This window comes from Pinus tabuliformis, chromosome 4_1 (genome assembly GCF_031772625.1).
Source record: "Pinus tabuliformis cultivar Carrire ecotype Pingquan chromosome 4_1, CPIR1, whole genome shotgun sequence".
Classification (NCBI taxonomy): domain Eukaryota; kingdom Viridiplantae; phylum Streptophyta; class Pinopsida; order Pinales; family Pinaceae; genus Pinus; species Pinus tabuliformis.
Window position 1 is genome coordinate 241829325 of NC_142303.1, and position 25621 is coordinate 241854945.

The following is a 25621-nucleotide window of genomic DNA, read 5'->3' on the forward strand; positions in this document are numbered from 1 at the left end:
TTCTATCTCTAAGTGCACATCATGTTGTAAATGAGGTAGATTGGAATGCTACTTATGATTTATGGAAATAAATGAAAACTAGAAATCCATTTCCATTGGGAAAATATATTTATATTTTCAATTATGTAAGTCCAAATACTTTTGAAGATCATCGAATGAATAGAAGAAACATATGTTTACATTTTTTAATGGAATTTGAGATATTTTTTTTGTTTAGTTACTCATTATATTGAGATTTTATAGTGTTTTATTGAAGCTACTCTTTAAATTGTAAAGACTTTAAAGATTTAGAATGACACTATTTCATTATGGAATTTTTTTGAGGGTTTTATTTAATATATACTTTTCAGTAGAAGTGAAATTTTTTTATAACCTTTCATCCTTGAAGGGTTAGATGAATATATGCCCTTCCAAATGAAATTAAGAGCAGACCTTCAAATTTGATCATTGATGGCCACGTTGTAAACTGCACCTAAATTGTTCAATTTAAGTTTACTCAAATAACATGCGGCAATCCTTTACCCAAAGGCCAAGTTGTAAACTGCACCTGATTGGATATTGTGCTATCAACGGAAAATGCTAAAACAAATATTAGGTACAGAGTGTCGGTATGGATGATGTCAGTGTGATATTATAGATATTCGGTACAGAGGGTCATTATGGATGATGTCAATGTGATATTATCACATTAGTTTTTAATAAATAAATAAAGAAGCTTACGTATATTTATTTAGTTAGTTTATATTGGAAATGGGTTCCACTATAATTATTATTCAATAAAAATAATATTTAGTTTTTAATTGTGTAATTAAATTTATTAATTTATTTATATTTTATAAATAAAAATTTGTAATTTTTCAAGATGATATTTGTAAAAATTTTATTTCTTGAGTGTATTTTTATATTTTTATGAGCAATTCCTAGTAAATACAATTTGAGTGGATCAAATGGTTAAAATCATGTGTTTTCTTCTAAGAGGTTATAAGTTCAAAACCAGAGGGGGGTAGAGTATGTATCTCTTCCTAGACTTGTCTCATACACCAATTTGGTGTTTGTCTTGGCCTTCACCACTGGAGCAGGAAAGTCATATCGTGATTCATCTTCAAAATGTAGGAGGAAAGTGAAAGTCATATCGTGATTCATCTTCAAAATGTATGCCCTAAAGGAGGAAATCCATATCATGATTCATCTTCAAAATGTATGCCCTTATGCCCTAAAGGAGGAAAGTCATATCCTGATTCATCTTCAAAATGTATGCCCTAAAGGAGTCTTGAAAGCCATAAATTCATATCGTGATTGATCTTCAAAATGTATGCCCTAAAGGAGGAAAGTCATATCGTGATTCATCTTCAAAATGTGTGCCCTAGAGGAGTCTCGTATCGTGATTCATCTTCAAAATGTTTGCCCTAAAGGAGTCTCGAAAGTCTAACTTGATTCATCTTCAAAATGGATGCCCTAAAAGAGTCTCAGGATAGAGTGATCCAAAGGTAGCTTCAAATGGCAAGCTCATGGGAAGTAAGAAAGACAACCTTCAGCAAGTAAGAAAGAAAACATATGACAAGAAAGTAACAAAGACAACCTTCAACAAGTAAGAAAGAAAACCTTCAGCAGGAAAAGACATACCCTGATTCAGGAAAGTAAGAAAGACAACCTTCAGTAGGAAAAGATATATATTGATTCAAGAAAGTAAGAAAGACAACCTTCAGTAGGAAAAGACATATATTGATTCGAGAAAGTAAGAAAGAGAACCTTTAGCGGGAAAAGACATATCCTGATTCAACCTAATTAAAGTAAGAAAGAAAACATATATGGATTCAAGAAAGTAAGGAAGACAACCTTTAGTAGGAAAAGACATATATTGATTTAGGAAAGTAAGAAAGACAACCTTCAGTGGGAAAAGACATATCTTGATTCATCTTGATTAAAGTAAGAAAGAAAACCTTCAACAACAAAAGAAATATCCAGATTCAGGAAAGTAAGAAAGACAACCTTTAGCAGGAAAAGGCATATCCCGATTCATCCTGATACTTCAGCCTCCAAAGATCTTGTGCAACCCACAGTTGACACACCTTTGGCTTCAATGGAAAAACAACCTTAGGACTTTGATCCTTCAGATGGTGAATGACTCGTACTTGACATACCTTTGGCTTCAATGGAAAAACAACCTTCATTCAGATAGTGAATGTCATGTACTCTGAGGAGGCATCATTGAGATAGTGAATGTCCCATACTCTGAGGAGGTGGGAGCGAAGGAGCTTTCTTTGAAAGATGAAAATATGACATGTTCCTCAAATGTAACTAGTAAATCTATAAGATGGTTAGATGTCTATAAGAGAAAAGAAATAAAGAAAAACCCTTAAACACTTGTAGTGTTTAATATCTTAGTATGTCACACGTGATACTCACTTAATTAATTGCTCTTTTATTTTGTTTTGAGTAAGTTATTAGTCATTTAACCAAATCAACAATATACTCTATAAAATTTCCAGTATAAATTTTCTTTCTCAAATATTATAGAAATCAATAATGAAATATTACCCCCAACAAAAAAATAATCAATAACCATAAATATAAATACAACTAAAAAACTATATATATATAAACAATAATTGCAAACAAAAAAAATTGATACAGATGATCAATGCAGCCTTATTTGATTATGCATTCTCCATAGCTTTTCTAATATACACTCGTCGCCAATAAAGAAAGCTGCCACCAGTAACGAACGGAAGAAAAGTGGGACACCCATCATTATTATAAGCTTTGGGTAATAAAATTGCCAGCTCATACAAACGAATCATGGTGACATCTTAAACGTAGAAAACGTACCATTATAATGACTTTCATTGTCATTAATAAATAAATGAAAGGAGTCCTTATTGGATAGTCTTTCATATGACCAATGAAAAAACCATTCAGAATGATACCTTAAAAATACTTAAGATACCACTATCACTACATTTTCCATTATTAAAGATTACTCGGAAAAGTGGCTTCTTATGATTGCCAAAATGGAAAAATTTATCCACCAGACTTCAACGTAAAGCTTGTGTGTACATTCTAGGCGGAGATAATGGAATATGACGTCAGTGATGTGGATATAGGAGAGATGTGGATACCCCATTTCATGACGGATATGCGAAAAAAAAAATTAAAATTAAAATTAAAATTAAAATATCCACCTACCCTTGAAGTGACCCATACAGCTTACAGAGGCCCTTAGACGGTTCATTGAAATCCTGCACATAAACTACCCTAAAATCCTGGCCCTTAGCCATTTCAGCGAAATTTAGAGATAACCCACCCTGAAATTCTGCCGATACCACCACTGAAATGATGACGAAAACAATAGAGAACCATGTGACTGAAATTCCAACCAAGTCTTGATGGGACCATTAGGCCAATCCACTTTGAATTTGAGGATAAGATTTACCGTGTGGTGGAAAATATTCACCTAAAATTGTCGGTGTAAATCGTTAAAAGGAATGAGCTCGAAAAACTCATTATAAAAGGGCAACACATGGAGTGGAAATAACAACAACATTACCCATCCCCAATCTCTGAGTTTGAGTGCTTTTCAAAGCGATGGAAGGAAAGACGGAGTGTAGGAAAAGGGCCATTACATTTCATGGGGCTTCCCTAGTGGTCGTGGTGATCACAATCTGCGGAGCCCTGTGGCTTCCTCTGATTCATGCTGAGGATGTATCCTCTATAGAATTACAAAACCCAATGGAGAGCGTTGAAGCCGTTTGTAGCAAGACTCTCTATCCAGAGCTCTGCTATAACACTCTCTCGCCTTGTCTGGGATCGTTTGGTCCTGCACGACCCAAGAAGTTCCTTCACGTTGCTCTAATGGTGGCCCTGGAGGAGGCGAACAAAGTTTCCGCCCTCGTTCTTAGATTCGTTCAGCAAACCAGTGCTCTCCAAGATTGCATGGAGCTCATGGATGTTACGAGGGACCAACTTCATAGCTCTATATCACTTTTGAAGCGCCGTGATCTAAAGGCATTCACGCGTGAGCAGGCCGGCGATTTACAGACATGGCTCAGCGCCTCAATCACCAACCAGGACACCTGCTTGGACGGAATTTCAGATTACCCAAAAAGCGTGGCCGGAGTTCTGGTTGAGAGCAGCATGCAAAACTTGAGGAAGCTGGTTAGTAATTCTCTGGCAATAGCAAAGCTGGCGCAGGAGTCAGTAATGCCCGATCCATCTCCCGAGCTATGCCTCCCGTCCGATTCCATCAAAGATGATTTTCCTTCATGGCTATCTGCAGGAGATCGGAGGCTCCTACGATCCTCTCCAAACAACGTAGTGGCTAACGTGATCGTGGCTAAGGATGGCTCTGGAAATTTCAAAACGATTTCACAAGCCATAGCTGCGGCCCCAGAGAAAAGTGGTAAGAGATATGTGATCAAGGTGAAGAAGGGAACGTACAAGGAGAACGTGGAGGTGGGTAAAAAGAAGACTAATATCATGTTGATTGGAGAAGGCATGGAGGCCACAATCGTTACAGGGAGCAAAAATGTGATAGACGGATCCACCACTTTCAATTCAGCCACATTCGGTAAATCACTAATCCACTTCTAATTCCTTTATAAGTTCAGTTTTATGAATCTTAATCTCAGAAAATCCACAAATCCTCACATTCCAGAGAATTCATCACTCCTTCCAATGAGAACTTTCCCTTTTTAGAAAATGATGCAACTATGTTTAACTACTTGAGTCCTTCAAAAGCTAATCATCTTAAAATGTTTGAATGCAGCTGCTGTAGGGAAGGGATTTATGGCACAAGACATGGCGTTCGTCAACACAGCAGGCCCGGACAAACATCAGGCGGTGGCTCTTCGAGTAGGATCAGATCAATCAGTGTTATATCGCTGCAAGATTGCAGCGTACCAAGACACATTGTACGCGCATTCTCTTCGCCAATTCTACAGGGAGTGTAATATTTTGGGCACTGTAGATTTCATATTTGGGAATGCCGCAGTGGTGTTTCAGAGCTGCACTCTGGTGCCCAGGAAACCCGGTGCAAATCAGAAAAATGCCATCACAGCACAGGGCAGAACTGACCCGAACCAAAACACGGGAACTTCCATCCACAACTGCAAGATCACTCCCGATGCCGACCTTGTTCCGGTGAAAAGCTCATTCCCAACATATCTGGGGAGGCCGTGGAAGGAGTATTCCCGAACGGTTTACATGCAGTCTTACATAGATAGCGTTATTCAGCCTGCGGGATGGCTGGAATGGGATGGGGCTTTTGCTTTGAAAACTTTGTATTATGGAGAATATATGAATACGGGGCCAGGCTCCGCTACTGGAAACCGTGTGAAATGGCCTGGGTATCGGGTGATCAAAAGTTCTCAAGAGGCGAGCAAATTTACAGTGGGAGAATTCATACAAGGCAATTCGTGGCTGCAGTCCACTGGCGTCGACTACATCGACGGATTGACAAATTAGCGACGTCGCCAAACTTTTGAAGAAGTTCGTCTGTGTCTGTAGTTCGCTTTCACTTTTGAAGAAGATCGTCTGTCTGTAGTGTCTGTATTTCGTTTGCTATCGTTTTTGTAGTGTATCCATGTATGTTCCATGGAGTAATGATAAAATAAAATCATATTGAGCTTTAATAAATAGTTTCTTAATGTATTGCGATTGTGATAGCAACTCTGATCCAAGCAAAATCATTTAATTCACTGCAATATCCTAACGACACTTTTATCCGGCGCTCTAGGCTCTAAACAAGAACGGCTCATTCTACTATCATGCAAATCAGCAAAATTTTATAGCCGACACCGTAAAATTTTAATTATAGTGATCACCCTTAATTTTAATTTTCTTTTTTACTTTCAGAGCCGAATCTTAGAAATAGGCAACGAGGGCGTTCTGCTTATGCATTAGAAAAAATTGGGAAGGACATTATATAAAACGCTGACTCCGGAGGATGTCTGAAGAGGGGTCCCAGAACATGTATAAAATTGTTCACTATTTACCTGAAGGGGGCGTTTTATAGTCTCCTCTTTACTGGGCACTTACTATTTGCAAAAGTAGGATTAACCCAGAATACTACTACAACGACATTATTGTTTATATTATCAAAAGAAAATTATAATGACCTCAGGTTTATATATTAACCCGATGCTCTTATATCATTTCAAAAAAACATTATTCAAAATTTCTGAGCAGGGTTCTCATATATTAATTCGGTATCTAGATTCTCTGTGACCTAAAATTCCATATCATATCATATCACTTTTTATCATATCCAATAATATTATTTAAGAAATATCCTATCATATAAAAAGTGACCTAGGATAATATTATTTAAGGATTGGTATAAAAAATTAGCTTTAATAAAATTTTAAATGAATATGAGAAGTCGACCAAATAAATAACACAACCTTATTAAACAAAAATTCAGATAAACCCTCTTTATTTCGTCTTTCCCGGGTGCTTTGTCATTATTTATATGGAATTATTTTTTCATATTTTGTTATTATGTTTTTTTTGGGACATTTCTCGTTGAATTAAAAAGTTAAGAAAATTAGTAGTGTGATAAATATTTTAAAATTTTTGATTAAATTTGAGTATATTAAACTTATTCTTATTTTAATAAGTTCCTCTATGTTGAGATTCTTCTAGTTCTAATAAGTTCGTCCATGTTGAGAGCGTTCCAATTCTAATATGTTCCTCATTATTATTTATAACATTCATTTATATATAAGAAAATGTTATTTAGCAAAATATTCCATTACTTTTAATAAATTTAAAAAATTAGATTCGTTCCAGTGGCTCCCCACCCACCAATTTCCTAGGATTTGAGATTATTCCAATTCTAATAAGTTCGTCCATGTTCCGATTATTCCAATTCTAATAATTTCATTGTTATTATTTATAACATTCATTTATATATAAGAAAATTTTATTTAGCAAAATGGTCCATTACTTTTAATAAATTAAAAAAAAAAAACACATTTGTGGTTCCCCACCCACCAATATCCTAGGGATTTGAGATTATTCCAATTCTAATAAGTGCCTTCATAATAAGTTCCTAGTATTATTTATAACATTCATTTATATATAATCAAATATATAACAAGGTATTTTTCTATGTCTTCACTATGGTGCAACTAAATTCCATCCATTCAGGCATTAAGATGTCCCTCAATGAGTTCAGAGATCATATTGCTTACTCCAATCTTCTACTCATGCTAGAAGAATATGGTCTACAGATTGTGAATACTATGTCTTCTTTGATTAATAACAAAGTTTTCCATACCATATATAATCAGGTATTTTCCTATAATTGTGACAACAACTTACTTCCCTGTCTTCTTTACCAATATTTGAACATACATATATTTGCATGCTGCCATAGGTGTTTGATAGTGGCAGATTTAACGTGGACAACCTCTATGAGAAGTTTTGGAATTTGATATTGGATCACAAGGTCGACTTACAGGACCTTAACTCTCAAGAGGAATATGCGTCGCCACACTAATGAGGAGCATAAGGTTTGACCAGTCTATGCCACGAATTTCCACAAGATCAATTATGTTTCTGCTATAATTTTAGTAACTAAGTGTGGTTTAGATGTTAATGATTTGAAGGTGTTATATGAAACATTGTTTTACTTTTCAAATACAAATGTATAAAAGTATCTCAACTATGAATTTGGTCTAGCCTAGGTTTTTGGTGTAGGATTAGTGTATAATTAGGTAAAGTGACATGAATGAATTTGTGCTCTAAAATTAATTAGCAATCATTTAATAACAAATTTTCAAATTGCACGCTGATCTTATTAGTTTTTTCTTTAAAGATCAATATTGATCTATTTTAATCACAAATCAAAGAAGTGTTTAGAGTATATAATTTTTTATTGTGTATTTCTTTTTAAATGCAAAATTTGAAAAAAGAATGTTTTCATCTCAAAGATAAAATTGACAAAAAAATATAGCCCAAATATAAAATAATAACATTACTTGTAATGCTTAAAAATGGTTTAACCATGAAAATTTATTTCTTTTCATTGTACATATTAGTTGATATTGAAATATTTTACTTATAAAGTACATTGTTCATATTAATAAGTTCCATAATAAGTTCCTCCACAATGAATACATTATGAAATTTAGAAATTATAGTTGATGTTTTGAAATGTGTTTTTATTTTTAAAATTTGAAATGCATTATATTGTAAATTGATTATAAGTAAAATAGATGAAGTAAAAATATAAAATTGGGGTTTTTTTTTGTTTATCAATTTTTGAAATATATCATACATTAAAAAATTATAAATTTATAGATTTAAAATTCCATCAATAATGTTTCACATGATATATTTTTAAAAAATTTAATATATTCAAATGAGATTATAGTAAATGAATTTATGAATTTACAAATGCTTATTCTGTCATTTTATTTTGTATGAATTTATTTTTGAAAGATTCATTATCTATTATTTTTTTTGTTTTTAAGATTTTATATTTTGATTTTTTTCATTAAAAGAGTCTATAAAATAATAATTTATAAGGTTTATTAATCTAAGGATTCATATTCCTAGGGTATAATATTATTCATAGAGTTTATAATATTAATCTTTAGGTTTAATATAAATCCATTGGGTTTATAATCATGGTGAAGCATGGTCCAACGTCACATTGCAATAAATATTTTCTCAATATGAAAATCAACCATGGTCAATCATGTTCCAACGTCGCATTGTTTCAAATGTTGTCTCAACCATGGTCAAACATGGTCACATTGTGACAAATATTGTCTCTTGGTCCAATGTCACATTGTCATAACCACGGTCATCCATGGTCAACCGTTGTCCAACATCACATTGTGACATAGATTGCCTCAACATGGAGATCAACCATGGTCAATGATCGTCAATCATTGTCCAACGTCGCACTGCGACAAACATTGTCTCAATATGAAAATCAGTCATGGGCAACCATATTCCAATGTCGCATTGTGACAAATATTTATCTTAGGGTCTATATTCCCTCGGTTTATAATATTTATCCCTTGGGTTTAATATTATTTCGTTAGGTTTATTATTCCCTTGGGTTTATAATATTTATCTTAGGATTTATATACCTTGGGTTTATAATATTAATCCCTTAGGTTTAATCTTATTCCCCTGGGTTTATATTATCAATCTGTTGGGCTTTTAATCCCTTGCGTTTTTAGTATTAATCCCTTGGGTTTATAATATCGATCCCTTTAGGGTTTATATACCTTGCATTTATAATATTAATCCCTTAGGTTTACTATTATTCTCTTGGGTTTATAATACCTTTGGTTCAATCATGGTCAACCATGGTCACATTGTCACAAAGACTATCCCTTGGTCCATCATCACGTTGTCACAACCATGATCAACCATGGTCCATCATTGCATTGTGACAAAGATTGTCTCAATATGGAGATCAACCATGGTCAACGATGGTCATCCATTGTCCAACGTTGCATTGTAACAAACGCTGTCTCTATGAAAATGAATCATGGTCAACCATATTCCAACGTTGCATTGTGACAAATATTTATCTTAGGGTTTATATTCCTTGGGCTTATAATATTTATCCCTTAGGTTTAATATTATTCCCTTGGGTTTATAATATTTAGCTTAGGGTTTATATTCTTTCGGTTTATAATATTACTCTTTTGGGTTTAATATTATTTTGTTGTGTTTATATTATCAATCCATTGGGTTTTTAATCCCTTAAGCTTTTAGTATTAATCCCTTGGGTTTATAATATCAGTCCCATAGGTTTATTTGGTTCATATTCCTAGGGTATAATATTATTCATAAGTTTATAATATTAATCCTAAAGTTTAATATAAATCCCTTGGGGTTTACAATCATGGTCATCCATGATCAACGATGGTCCAATGTCACAATGTGCCAAAGATTGTCTCATTATGAAAATCAACAATGGTCCAACGTCACATCGTGACAAACATCACCTCAATATGAAAATAAATGATGGTAAATCATGGTCAACCATATTCCAATGTCGCATTGTGACAAATATTTATGTTAAGGTTTATAATATTTATCTTAGGGTTTATATTCCTTGGGTTTATAATAATTATCCCTTGGGCTTAATATTATTCCCTTGGGTTTATAATATTTATCTTAGGGTTTATATACCTTGTGTTTATAATATTAATCCCTTGTAGTTATATTATTAATCCCTTGGGTTTTTAGTATCAATCCCTTGGGTTTATAATATCAATCCCTTTAGGGTTTTTATACTTTGCATTTATAATATTAGTCTCTTGGGTTTAATATTATTCCCTTGGGTTTATAATACCTTTGGGTTCAATCATGGTCAACCATGCTCAACAACCATGGTCACATTGTGACAAAGTCTATCTCTTGGTCCAGCGTCGCATTGTCACAACAATGGTCATCCATGGTCAACCATGGTCCAACATCGCATTGCAACAAATATGGTCTCAATATGGAGATCAACCATAAACAATGATGTTCAACCATTGTCCAATGTCACATTATGACAAACGTTCTCTCAATATGAAAATAAATCATGGTCAACCATATTCCAATGTCGCATATTGACAAATATTTATCTTAGGGTTTATAATATTTATCTTGGGGTTTATATTCCATGGTTTATAATATTTATCCCTTGGATTTAATATTATTCTCTTCGGTTTATAATCCCATGGTTTTATTATTCCCTTGGGTTTATAATATTTATCTTAGCGTTTATATACCTTGGGTTTATAATATTAATCCATTGGGTTTAATATTATTCCCTTTGGTTTAGATTATCAACCCGTTCGATTTTTAGAATTAATCCCTCTAGTTTATTATTCCCTTATGTTTATAATATCAACTTCTTTAGGGTTTATATACCTTGCATTTATAATATTATTCCATTGAGTTTATAATACCTTTAGGTTTTAGAATTAATCCCTTGGGTTTATAATTCCATTAAGTTTATAATATCAATCCCTTAGGTTTATTTGGTTCATATTCTTAGGGTATAATATTATTCATAGGGTTTATAAAATTAATCCTATGGTTTAATATAAATCGCTTAAGTTTACAATCATGGCCATCCATGGTCAACGATGGTCCAATGTTACAATGTGCCAAAGATTGTCTCAATATGAAAATCAACCATGGTCCAACGTCACATTGTGGCAAACATCGTCTCAGTATGAAAATCAATGATGGTAAATCATGGTCAAGCATGTTTATTTTAGGGTATATAATATTTATCTTAGGGTTTTTATATCTTGGGTTTATAATATTTATCCCTTGGGTTTAATATTATTCCTCTAACATGTATAACGAGTGAAATCAATAAATGGTTTGCAGATTTCATTGTCTTTTTCTTTTCAACGTTATGCACAAATGCAAGCCAATGCGAGAAGGGATAGGTTGGAAAGCGTGAATGGTCCTGATCGTTATCTTGTTCATTTGAATTGGTGTGTTTTGGAAGAGGCTAGCGCTTAATAACTTTGTTCTAGATGAGTTTTTAAAGTTGAATTTCCTATCAACCACATTTAAATTGTTATTTGATTTTTATTAAATGTTTATTTCATAGTTACTTCATTATTATATATTAAATGATTATTAATATAATTGTTGATATTATCATTATTATTATTATTATGACTATGATTATTATGATTTTTAATTATTATTATGTAATATAATAGTAAAAATATAAGAATAATAATTATTTAATATAATAATAATAATAATATAACATTAATTATTATTATTATGATTATTATATTAATATTAATATTATTGATAATAACATGAATTCTTAATTCTTAATATTATTAATAATTAATATATGTGTTTGATATGTATCTATCCATATTTATCAACTACACTTATTAATGTGGTTGTGTTAATGTTAAAAATATATATTATAAAAAACCTACACATTCTAATCTTTGTGGTTGAGTCTTTTTGAAAGTGACAAAAAAAAATATAGATAAAAAAAAATATTCCACTTGACTACTTCCTTTGTATTCGCAATAATCATGATATGTGATAATCTATAGATTTCCTTGATTCGTGTTAAATATATGCTATGGATTTCCTTGATTCATGTTAAATGTATACTTTCTATGAATTTGAAGAGCCAGTAGAAAGCTTTAAAATTATTTAATTTAATTCTTTTAAGTGTTTGAATTTTTATTTATATTGATTTAGCATTTTTTTTTTCAGGTAAGTAAATTATATTAACTATAAAAATTAAAGATGTAATAATATTTTTGCCTTGTGAAAATATTGAAACTCATTTTGAAAATGTAAGTTTTAAATTTTTATAATAATTTAAACTCTATACAAATTTTGTATAGTGTATATATAAAAAAATAAAAAATACACATAAGTAATAATAACAATCATAAAAATATTAATAATTATAATAATAATAATAATAATCATAAAAAAAAAAAACTTGTAGGAAGTAATGTTTCCATGTGTTGTTGTGAGTTGTCATTGTGAGTTTCAAGCGTCAATCTAGAAGTTGTTGATTCCTATGTTATGAGTTGGAGTCGTGTCATGCCCAAGTCATAGATCCACTTTCTTAGGATCTAGATTTGTGGAAGTCAGAGATTTATGTCCTATATATGCGTAATTTTTGTGATCAATAAACTATGAAGTGAATTGTGATTTATGTGTGACAATGATCTCTCTATAATTTACAACAAAACTGCTTTTTCCTGGGTAAGAACCCTAAGGAAACACGTTAATGGCCTAAGGCCCACAGGTATTTCACAAGAGTGAAATCTTTCCCCCTTACAAACCACTAGCGGGTAATGACTTTCCTTGAATAATAGTGGTAAGTCATGTTGCATTAGCTAATAGCAACCCTGCTAGCTTTCCCCACTAAATCCCCACTTCTAGTGTGACAACTGAATTATGATAAGTTTTCTTATTGTAAAAGAAAAATATTAACCAAAAACAAGTTAAAAATAAACTCAAATGAACTAAACTTATCACCCTTTCTTACTCCCATATCAACATATAATCCATAAAACCAATTATACATTTTAATTATATAAAAAATATAAAATATATTTTAAAAAATCATAATTTATATATAAATTTAAATATAAATATAAATAAAATTATAAATTTTCATTAAATTTATGTAAATAAAATAATGAAAAACTTACCTCAAAATATTAATAAATATTATTATTTCATTAAAAAAATACAATAAAATTATTAATATATTTTACTTAAAAAATAGCAATAAATTATTAATAAACTCTTATGAACTAATTTTCATCTAATTATACTCTCTACCAATCCAATATCTTAAAATGAGAACACTACAAAATTCAAATTCTTCGAAACAAAAGAATCACGTACTGGAGGATGCAAGTAGTGAGAAATTGCAGTAACCATAAAATAAAAAGAAAATATAAATATAAAATTATATACAAAATAAAAAGGAGTTATTTTTAGTGTAATTTTTTGGATTTTTTTGTGTCGGAATTTCACGAAAAAAATTGAAGTGAAATTTTGATTTATATTATTTAAATTTGTATTTTAATTGTATACATGGATTAAGTAACTTCAATAAATTCTTACCAGATTTTAGAAAAATTAAACTAGGAAAACTCAAAAAAAAATTCCAAAAAATTACATTAAAAACAACTCAAAATAAAAACACAATAATTGCAAACATTAAAACTGATACCTATTTTCAATGCATCCTTGTATGACAATGCATTCTCCATAGCTTTTCGAATATACACTCGTTGCCCATAAAGAAAGCCGCCACCAGTAACGAACGAAAGAAAAGTGGGACACCCATCATTGTTATTAGCTTTGGGTAATAAAGGTACCATTATAATTAATTTCACTGTCATGATAATAAATCGAAAAACAGAGTGCTTATAATTAAGATGCCACTGTCACTACATTTTCCATTATTAAGAATACTCTGAAAAGTGGCTGCTTATGATGGCGAAAATGGAAAAAATTACCCACGAGATTCCTACGGAGAGCTTGTGTGGACCTTCTAGGTGGAGATAATGGAATATGTTGTCGAGTGATGTGGATACCCCTAGCATGATGGTTATTTAGGTAGTGCGCGTTAGGTTAAGTAGGTTTATATCTTAAGTTTATAAGAGTAAGTTATAATTTCATATTAATTATTTTTTCATTTACAAAAAATGTTGTTTTGTTAACATTCACTGGGACAAGCAAACTCCAGTGCAATTTCATATTAATTATTTTTTCATTTACAAAAAATGTTGTTTTATTAACATTTACTTGAACAAGCAAACTCCAATAGATGTATATAATTTTTTATTTTTGACTTGACATGAATATAAATAGAGAAAAGTTTAGAGGTTAAATTTTGCAAATATGCTAAATTTTCATGTTTTTTCAAAAAGAATGATTTTTCAATTTTTCTTAAAAATTATTCATGTAGGATAAAATTATTTTACGTTAAAATTTGCCAAAATTTTATAAACATCAAATACTTTATAAAATATTACCAAATATTTTTTAATTTGCATTTTACAAACTAGTGTTGTTCACCAAGATTTCTATACTTCATGATAAATATTCATTTTTAATTTTTCACTGGTACTCTTGAGTGGGCCTAATGGTTAAGAGCATGTGTTTCCTCCTAAGAGGTCACAGGTTCAAAACTAGAGGGGGGTAGAGTATGTATGCCTTCGTAGACTTAGCAGTCAAATCGCTGCGTGGAGGTGGGTCCCTTGTCCCACAAACAAGGGGGTCTCATACACCAATTTGGTGTCTGGCTTGGCTGTGACCTTAAAAATAGATATTATTATTTTTTCCCTTAAGGAAAAATCGTAATTTTATTAATAATAACAAAATTACATTTTGTAGATGCTAAGGCGCATATGCAAAAAGCAGATCAAAAGACTGTTGTCAAAAGAAAAACCAAAAAGAAAGTAACTGGAAGAAATATAATGTACATATGGGGAGAATTATGTTTTTCTCCCTTTTTTCTTCTCAACCTTTCACCACTCCCCTTGAGTCAGTGAGGACGAAAAAAGTATGAGAGAAGTGTCCTCCACAGGGCGAGGATTGTCCTTGTCTGAATCGGAGTGATCTGGAGAATGATGTCTTTTGGCTCCACTAGTGTCCGTTGTATCTAGTATCTTCTCCGGCAAAGAGTCCATTAGTTCCTGTGCTACAAATTCCTCAGTTTCTGGCGCCTTGTGTGTCTGATTGTTCGCTTTGGGGATGGTTTCCGTAGCTTCCTCCTCAATAGGAACATCATCAGGATCTGGTGGAGGGATAGTTGCCTCCTCATCCTCTGCTACTTCATATGGGTTCATTGTGTGTTGCCAACCTCTTGGTTTTTGTGATTGTTTCTTGTTTCTTCTGGTTTCTTTTTTGGCTTGTGGGCAGTTACTAAGAAGGTGACCTGTTTGTTGATAGCCACGACACCTGAAGGTCGTGTTCTCATAATCTAGTGGTTGTTTCCACTATGTGTTGTTATGGATCAGAATTATGCTGTCAGGTAAGCCTTGACTAAGATCTACCTCTACAAAAATTCTGGAAAAAGTATGTATGCCTCTTGTAATTCTTTCCACGTCTTGCTTGAGGTATTTTCCTATCGCATTCCCCATTGCTTCGAAGACTTTGGGTAGCCAGAAGTGTAGCGGGAGGTTGTGTAACCTGACCCATACCAACATTTTGGAAACCACCATAGTAGTGGTGTCAAAACCTGGGAACCAGGGAGTCATGAAGAGTCCTGCATTGCCCTAGAACCATGGGCCCTCATGGAGGACATATTCCCTTTCCTTGACCGTGTCGAATCTGACAATAAAAAAACCTTTGGAGCATAAATGGATATCACAATTTGTTGTCCATGTGGAGTAGATCCATTGTTGTAATGCATCTGATTTGGGCCAAAAGCCATTGAATCTGCATATGACAACCTTTGTATAAAAATCAGTATAAAATTTATTTACCTCAGGCAGAGCGATTGTCAGTACTGGAGTCTGCATTTTTTGTTCCACAATATAGGGTCCAGGTAGATCTTGTGGTGGTGTTGGCTTGTTGATGGCTTCCCCCTTCCCTTTGATGGCATCCTTGAAAGAACCTGTACCCTTTGAGCTAGATCCAAAGCTTCCACCTCTCAGCCTCGTGTTTAGGATGATGGTTGAGTCTGGCACAATTCCATAGTCCTGCACTGTATATTGGTCCTGTAAGATTTGTCCTGCATATATCAAACTTTGCATGTTTGCTGATATGCCTGTATGTGCTTGTATTTCATACTTTATATCTTCTATCAGCTTCCCCTTCCAAGTTCGCTTGCATATCGTTCTTCCTGACAGGGTTCTGATAAATATTTGTATCAGTTCCTGACCGGAGTCCTTGGTGGATAGTGTTGTTCTTGGCCAGGATCCATCTGCTATTTGGGCCGCTGAAGCTGTGGGATCTGTGCGCTCCAGTTCATGATATTCTTCTTGTAGCTGCAGTTGTGATACCACATTATGTGTGTTCCTTATCCCCTTCTTGTCTGCAGCCACATAGATAATGCCTTGTATAGGTCTAGATTCAGCATTCAGGTTGCCCTCGAGCCATATGGCTCCCTCAAAGATCTGAGGACTGGGGTCGAAGAGTTTTGCCTAGATTTCCTTCTTTAACTCTTGAATACTTGTCTCCTTGCTGAGCCACATGCAGTAGTGTCTGCCCCCTATCGATCTGATAAAAATTTGTAGCAGATCTGTCTCCCTACCTAGTGGAAACCCTTCTTTTATGCCTCGATCTGTTGGATCGAGTATTTTCTCTGTAAGCCCAAGAGCCCCACCAAGCTTTGGAGTCTATCTGTGTCTTGTTTTCTCCAGATCGGGCTTGTCGAGGTCGTTTTCCAGAGATCCAACTGCCATGCCCAGGATACCAGCTATTTTCAAGTGTGCCTGGTCCTCTAATCGCATGGCGGTTTGGTCTAGAACCGCCGCAGTGTCTATCCTCGCTGTCCGCTTGGTAACATAAGCCCTCGCCAATCCAACAGAACCCCGGGCCTCATCTGGCCGCACAACCCATATCCAAACTCGTGTAGCCCCATCCCGCCAGTCGACATCTCCCTAGTCTTTTTGCCTGTGAGGTGCAGATCTATAGATGCCAAGGTATTCCTGATTGTCGTTTAGCTGATCTGGATGATGGATGGGAGAGCATGCCTTTGATCTGAGTAAGAAACGATCTGCCACAAAAACCCCATCTCTGGTTTGCAGTATGGCGGTGGTGCAATTCGTTGTTTCAGAAACCCTAGCCATCTCGTCTCAATGCCAACTTGAATGTCATGTTATTTTCACTAATATTATTATTATTATTATTATGGATGAATTAATGAAAAAAATATAGACATATTAATTTTTTATTAAAAGATTTGAGTAATAATGATTGCAATTATAACATCAATTCATCAAAATTATCAAAATTATATTACATTTATAAAAATTATAAATTAGTATATTTTTTGTTATTTCTTCTTTTAATTATTTTTAATTGATGACGATGATGATGATGGTTAACGTCCAATGAGACCAAACTTTGGTCTATCGGACCTAAAGAAACAAATTATTTAGTTTGATTAAAGATTTTATTCCCATGCTCAAAAAGCTTGGAGAGAAGCCTCCCAAGCTCACTATAATTTTGACATCGTAAAAGGCTAGGAAGGTCAATATTGCAACAAAGAATATGAAACTGAGATCTAATGTGGTTGTACGTGGGGCACTCTAAGAGGAAGTGATTTTCATCCTTGATTTTCATATTTTCACAGAGATGGCAGATCCTTTCCACCCATGGTGTTTTAGGAACTGCCCAATGACCCGTTTCACTATGGAGCTCATGAGAGTTCGTTCTAATCTTGGCTATATTAATTTTATTCTTTGAGCTAGTTAAAATAGAGAGATACTTTTGATCTTCTAGGGTGGGGTTGATGACCTCCTTATAATATCTTAATTTTCTTTTAGCTGTTAAATCTTTCTCACTCCACATTTTATCTTTGAACTTAGAAGTAATAATATTTTTAATGTTATTAGTGTTTTGCAATGAAACATTATCGTCAATCTCCCAATGGTTTAACCAAGCCCTGATGTCTTTATACCAACCTCGTTTGAGCCTTAGGTGGGTTTGGCTGGAATTTGAAGCTAGCTTAGGAAGTCTATGGTCTCCTATGTTATTGAATTTGTGCTTGTATAATAGAATCCTAGTCATAGCTATGGTGTATTGCTTTTAATTTTGAGGTTATACGTTATAAAATGCTTCTGGATTTTCTCAATCTTTCTCCAGGATTCTCTAGAGATGTTGCAACCCCAAACCTCACATCCATATAAGATAACAAGAGTGACTAATGTTTCAAAGAGGAACTTCTTTCTATCCCAAAATAATCTTTCCACCCCCCGTTAATCCTTTTCTCAATGCTATAGCTCCAGTTGATCTTGTGATGGATATCAATTCCTAGGTACTTGTAAGAAGACACTTCCTCCAAGTTACTATTGTAATACAGAAAATTAGTGTAAGTGTATTTGATAATCATAACTTTTGTTTTGTCAGTGTTAACAGTCATACCCATGGTAGAGTAGAAATCCTTAAGAACTCTAAATTTCTTATCAAGATCAGATGGGCACCTTGCGAGAAGAACAATATCGTCAGCATAGAGAAGAAGGATGATGACTATCCCCGTGAAGATCGTGCCAGTACAACCTACTTCCTCTAAATAAGCTTCTAGCTTGTTGATGTAAATGCCAAATAGGGTAGGGGAGAGGGGGCAACCTTGTTTAACTCCGATATTACACTTAATATCTTTCGACTATCCCCCGTTGCTCTTTAACTTGGCAATTACATTCTCGTATAACGTTATAGTGACAAATCTCAACTAGAAAGGAACCTTTAGCTTTTCTAATCTATTCCATAGGTTATTTCTAGGAACCGTATCGAAATCCTTTCTAAAATCCACAAAGCAACAAAAGATATTGGATTTATCATTGCGACATTCCTCCACAATGATCGTACGCGTAATGAGGTGGTCCGTTGTTGAGTGTTGCCTTCTAAAACCTGCTTGGCCTTTAGCTCGCTTACCTTCACTTTCAAGCCATATGCTCAACTTCTCCCAAAACCAAGAACCAAGAACGAGAAATGGTTTTTTCCAAAATTATTGACATAATAAATACTATTTTTGCATCAAATTTTTATTTTATGTGATAAAGAATTGAAACACCCACAATTATTAGCTTTGTATAAAAATTAAAGTGTCAATATAATAATATCTTAGATATGGATGGGGTACTACTCTAATAATATCTCTCACATAGACATGATACCACATTAAATAAGGAGTTGTTTTTAGTGCATTTTTTTGGACTTTTCGGTGCTTGAATCCAGCATAAAATTTTGAGGTGAAATATTGATTTGTGTTATTTAAACTGATTTTTTGACTATATATATGGATTCAACACCCTAAAAAACCCCTAGGGCACTTGGATTGTGCAAGGTTACCCATCAAACTTGTGATTTCAATAAATTCCTACGGGATTTTAGAGAAATTAGACCAGAAAAACCTATCGGAAAAGCTTCCAAAAAATTGCACTAAAGAAAACTCGGTTAAATAATAATGACATTTTACACATAGATATAGTAGCATTATTATTTATTTTTCTATTGTTATGATAATTTTCTATAAATTCTGAAAAATATAAATTTATTTAAATTATTCATTATATATTAACATTTTAAATATAATTTTTAATTAAGCTTTTAATTTATTTAATTAAAATCTCCTAAAGCCTTAAATATGAACAAATTTAAAATTTTTAAACTTGATATACAAGCTTTATCCAATTAATCCAAAGTTTTATTATTATTATTCATTTCACTAGAATAAACTTTGTTTCTCCAAAAAGTAGACATGTTATTAGTTTTGTATAAGAAAGATACCGGAGAATAAGGTACCATATACTAATATCTTACACATGAATATTATATTACCTTAATAAAGGATAGGATACCACTCTGACAACACAAGTTGCAGACTTGCAATGTTCTAATTCTATTTTGGCCAATATTCTACTCAATAGGATCATGGTTCATGATGATGTTTCCAATCACCTCAGAGACTGCCCTTATCCTTTTGCTCAGCAACATCCTTCTGCAGATCAACAACATCCCACTACCAACCAGCCTCCTGAATCTTAGAACGCTCACACTCAGTTGTCTGATAATGAATTTCCATCCATGCCAAAATCATGGGAAGAAGTTACACACTGCATTGTCAAATAATTTCAGAAAGCTTCTTAAGTCTTTCTTCGATCGCAGTCCCTTATGGAAAATCTCGAGGTCATAGAATAAGAAAACTGAGTTATTCAAAGTGTCATGGTTAAAGCTCCAGGGTAATTTGCCTCTGACCCTGATGATTCATTTGATCTTGGATCTGGACTGAAGGATATTACCATTCGCTACAGAAAAGAATGCCACGCTTTTTGTCTGTAGCATGAAAGAATTATTGCCGCAAAAAATGAAGAAAAGCTTCAAAGGTTTTCTGCAGCCTTTCACGATAATCTTCATGAACTAGCTCCTCCTTTTGCCAATATTTAGTACTCTTGTTCTACTGGTCCCATTTCTGGAAATGTGGTTGCTAATAAGTGGGTAGCTCTTGCTACTGCATCCTATAATCGGCAAGTAAGCAAATTTCAAAATGAACTAGTTAAACAATGCACCGCACGCTCTACTGCTCAATCTACTCGTAATTCAACTCAAGAAGATATTGCTAAACAAGCCAACAACATTCCTAGAGAGGAAGCTATTTTTGTTCTTGTTCAAAGAGAAGTCTCTAAATCTCTTCAGGCTCAACGACAAAGACTTGATGCAGCCATAAAACCACTTCAAGATCAACTAGCCTTCCTCATTAATATGTAGTCTAATAGCATTGAAAACTCTCTAGATACTACATCGGGTCTTCCCATAAAAAATGATAGCCTCAACAACGTCAGCAATGACAACCTCATCAGCTTCAATAACCATATTTGCCTCATTAGCCTCATCAGTTTCAACAACCTTAGTAGTTTCAACAAGCTTGACAACCTCCTCCACCGAAAAACGGGGTAGGTCGTCGCCACAACTGTAGAGGGAGACATAATAAGATCACATCATCTGCAGTTTGGTAGTCAGTTTCTCATCAAAACCAATTTATCCAAAACTCTGGTTTAAATCTAGGGGCTGTGGCATTTTCTCCATGGAAATCAAACATGCATGAGGTTTGTCCTCTTCCTCGGAACGGAGGAAAAGCTGCTCAAGGCTAAGCCGGAAAAAACATCTATATTGGTTGCCCATCATTGATCCCTTCTCTTACTTGCTACACCTTTTGGGTAAAAGGATGTCTTCTAAGCTAGATCGTCGGATTAGCAATCTTGCTATCCACAAATTTTCTTATGTTCATTTACCTTTTAGTCAAGTTAAGTTGTTGGGTCTTGGGCACAAGTACATTCCTAGGCCTCCTCCTATGGCCAAAGAAGATATTTTAAAAGAATGTGTATTTTTTTCTAGATTATGCACACTAAGACGATATTTTATACTTTCTTATGAAGATACCTATGATCTCTTCAGATTGCCTAATTCTACTTTACAACCTTCTATAAATTATCCCAATTTAAATCATGTTCTTCTTTTTGATCTAAATATTCTGCATAGCAGGCTAGCTTCTGCAAATTTCTCGTTTAAATTTCATTTTTCCAGATCTCAATTGATTTCTCTTCAAAGAAATCGTCACCTTCCAATTGTAATCAAACCAGCTGATAGGAACTTGGGCATTGTTGTTATTGTGAAGGACATTTATCTTGCCAAAGCCCTTAGGCAATTATCTGATTACAATGTTTATCGTCTAGTTGCAATAGTTCCTTGGGGTGATATTCGAGCTTCTCTACGTCATCTTCCTGCTAGATTCAGGAACTTATTGAATACTAATGAATGGAAGTATATTTTTCAAATTGACATCTAGCATGTTATATCTTGTGTTACATAGTTTATTTGGAAATCGCAGAAAAATACTCTAGTTGGTCGCCCTATTTTCTCTTACAATGGCTTCATGTTGGAACCTCTCTCTAAGTTATTGCACCATAATCTCCTGAGCACTTTGCTTGCACAACCAAATTATCTTCCAGTTTCTCTTTCTCTTTTACATGATATTAAAACAGAACATTTTCTAGCAGATTATTTTTTGGTAACTTTTGATGTAGAATCTCTATATCCGAGTATTCCTACTCAAGAAGGTTTGCTTGCATTACGAGACATGTTGTCTCAAAGCACTATAACCTTTTTTACGCCAAAGGATATTGATTTCTTGGTTAGTGACACTCAGTTGGTTCTTCGATGACATTTTCTCCAATTCAATGGCTCCTTATATCAGCAGATTTGAGGCACTGTTATGGGAAGCAACTTTGTTGTAGTATATGCATGTTTATTTCTCTACCATCTTGAGCAAGAAGTCAACAAAAGGATTCCTTCTCCATAAATGAAATTCTTCAAGCGCTTTATTGATGATGGTTTTTTGGTTTGGTCCAGTGCTCCAAAGATAGACTACTTGCCTATTTAGAATGTGATCAGTCCATATGTCCTCATAATATTCCTATCACATCTTCTATTTCTTCTACAAGTTTCGATTTACTGGATGTCATGCTTTTCAAAGGTCTAAACTTTCAAACCTCTGCAAATCTTTCTACAAAATGCTATCATAATCCTCTTAATGCTTATCAATACGTTCCTTTCACTTCTTCGCATCCTCGACATCAAAGAGTGACATATGTGGTTAATAAATTAAAAATATATCTTCTTAGAGAAAGAAATCTATTTGGTTTTCAAAGCTCAGGAGATTGTTTTATACTCGACATCGGTCTAGAGGATATCTACCTTATTTTCTTGAGTCTCTTTTTTCAAAGGTTCATTGAGATCATAAGGAAGCTCTATTGCATCAAGTATATGCGCGGGGGCCTCTTCAATATTCAGGGCTCAAAAGGCCCCCCTTGGTGTTAAAGTTGGATTTCTGTGAAGCCACTCGATCTTTAAATCTTGGAAAGACCCTAAACCCTAAACTTTATGGAGACTTCCAACATTACCCTTTGTTGTAACATATTCCTAAGCCTTTGATCTGTTGGAGAAATCCACGAAATCCACGCAAGATTGAAACCTTCATCATGAGAAGTTCAAACCTGATACTTCATTTTTTTCGTAAGCAATTTCTTATTTGATTTCGACACGACTGACCAATTCCACAAGTTTAGCAATCCCGATGCTTAGGGGGATATTTTTGGAGCCGTTTTCGCTAATTATAGCGTATTTTATGCTATTTTTTAGCATACCGAGATTGATTCTTCATCAACAGTTTGCGGCCATATTTTCAGGCCTTTTTGGACTATTTTTCTGCTTATTCACCTAATTGTTATTTTCGGTTGAATTTTTCTCGCCTTATTTTCGAGAATTTTTAACCTTTCTATTTTATCAACGGTGTATTTTTTACTGTTTCATAAGCACTACTCTTATCTTTTTTATTATTATTTAAAAACACTTTATAAAGAATTGTCTTTGTATCATTAATGAGCCATTTTAGACCAAAACTAGTTTGATAATATAAAGAATTATCCTTTCTATATATTGTGCCTCTTTTACCTAATATTTTCGCTAAGCGTCTGTCTCTTTTTCTTTTAGTCTTTCTTGTCGACTTATCTTAAATTGTTTATTGTGTTATCGCTAACCTTATTCCCTGTTTAAGATTAAACCCGTGAATATAAATTCCATTGTTTAAAGAGTTCCCTTTCATAGTACTATCCCATGCTAAATGAATAATTTTTTAAAGCATATTTTATACTCCGTGCCTAAATATGAGAAGCATGTGCAAATTGTATGGCTTAAAAGTGGCGTTAAAATAATGCCACATGCTTAACCAATTTCTTTCGAGGAGTGATATATGTAAATGACTTCTTTCGATGTGATATTCGTGGTGGCATCTTCTTGGGTTAGTGGTGCACATAATCTCTCTCTAGATTCTATGAATGTGAAAAAGTATGAAAACATATTTTTGGATTTTTTTGTGTAAGTAAAAGTGAAAATAGGGAATATAATAATAATAATAATAGAAATTATATAATATTATATTAAAAATATATTTTATAAGTAATAATTATATATATTTTAATATTTATAATATTTAATTATTTTTTAAAGTATATAACATTTAAATTAGTCGTAAAAATATAAATTATATAATTATTTAAAACTTGTTTTGCAATGTTTAATGTTGATGACTAAATAAATATGGTTAATGATTAAGAAAAATATTATTACAAAAATATTTATTATAAAGATTTATACATTCTTATATTTGTGGTTAAGTCTCTTTCGAGGTGACCAAAATATAGAATAGGAAACAATATATTACACTTTAGACACTATATGTGAGAATTTATGAATTTCCTTGATTCGTGTTAAATATATACTTTCTATTGAATTCGAAGACTTGGTATGATCTAAATGGAAAGTGACATCAACCCATGGTATTCATCCACCCATATTATTCATCCATCCATGGAATTTACTCATGGTATTGTAAGTGGCATCCACCCATGGTATTGTAAGTGATATCCACCCATGGTATTGTGACATCGACCCATGGGATTCATTGACCCGTGGTATTGTGATATCCACCCATGGTATTTATTCACCCATGGAATTGACCCGTCGTATTGTAACTGAAAAACAATATAAGTAACAAGTCGCATTTTGTAAAAGGACAGAGTGTCCACCACAATGTAGTCCTTAAAGTTTTTTTTTTTGGCTAATGCAAGAGTCAAACCTTCTATTTCATTAATAAAGTACGAAATTTACATCTATCCATAAGGAGTTGTAGACCAAGGAAGAGACCCAAAAACCTAACAGAGAACGGGCCCGAGGCAAAAGCCCCTACCCCGAAAAACCCAACTTCTAAACTCTCAAAATCAAAACAAAGATGAAGCCTTCATCGTAACCAAAGAAATAAGCCTCCCGCCTGCGACAAAATTCCTCCCGCCAAGAAAAAAGAGCATTAACTCTTCCCGCCAACTTCTAGACATGCCGCTTTAATCGTCATCGTTGAGTTAGCTAGCCCAATCCAACGGTAGAGGACTAATTCGCCCAGTCAAGAAGCGCTATACTTACCTGCCTAGACAACCACCTTGCACGATTAATCGCAGCCGTCGATCCGCCTCGCTTGATCCGACGACAAAGGTTCATTTCGCGCCGGCCAAAATCACTGAACTTTAGCGTGCGATGAGCACGGTATTTTAGTCGACCCCACTGCCACATGTAGCCTACTATATGGAATTGCTTCAAAAACGGAAATACCATTTCCTGCTTACGAGGCCCGCGATCGCTGGAAAACCATCCTCGACCCGGTATATCATACACGGGCGGGAAACCCATGGTATTGTTGCCGCCGATAGTGCCCGGGTACCAACCTTTTGTAATGTCTTCTCCTCTAGAACTGAGGAAAGAAGAAACTCCCACTGACCTGCCTATCTTCGAAAAACTAGAGCCACACGACTGGCTGCAGCCTGGAATCGCTGAATTAACCAGACTCCGCCTCCATGGT

At 33.9% G+C, this 25621-nt stretch overlaps 1 protein-coding gene across 1 annotated transcript; it reads left to right on the plus strand.

Moving 5' to 3' along the window:
* Positions 1 to 3553: 3553 nt before the first annotated feature.
* On the plus strand, positions 3554 to 5592 carry LOC149175162 (pectinesterase-like). The gene is made up of 2 exons (XM_089422775.1): positions 3554 to 4567; positions 4766 to 5592. Exons 1-2 carry the CDS (start codon positions 3586 to 3588, stop codon positions 5461 to 5463), a joined length of 1680 nt encoding a protein of 559 aa, XP_089278901.1. The 5' UTR covers positions 3554 to 3585; the 3' UTR covers positions 5464 to 5592.
* The last annotated feature ends 20029 nt before the right edge of the window (positions 5593 to 25621 follow it).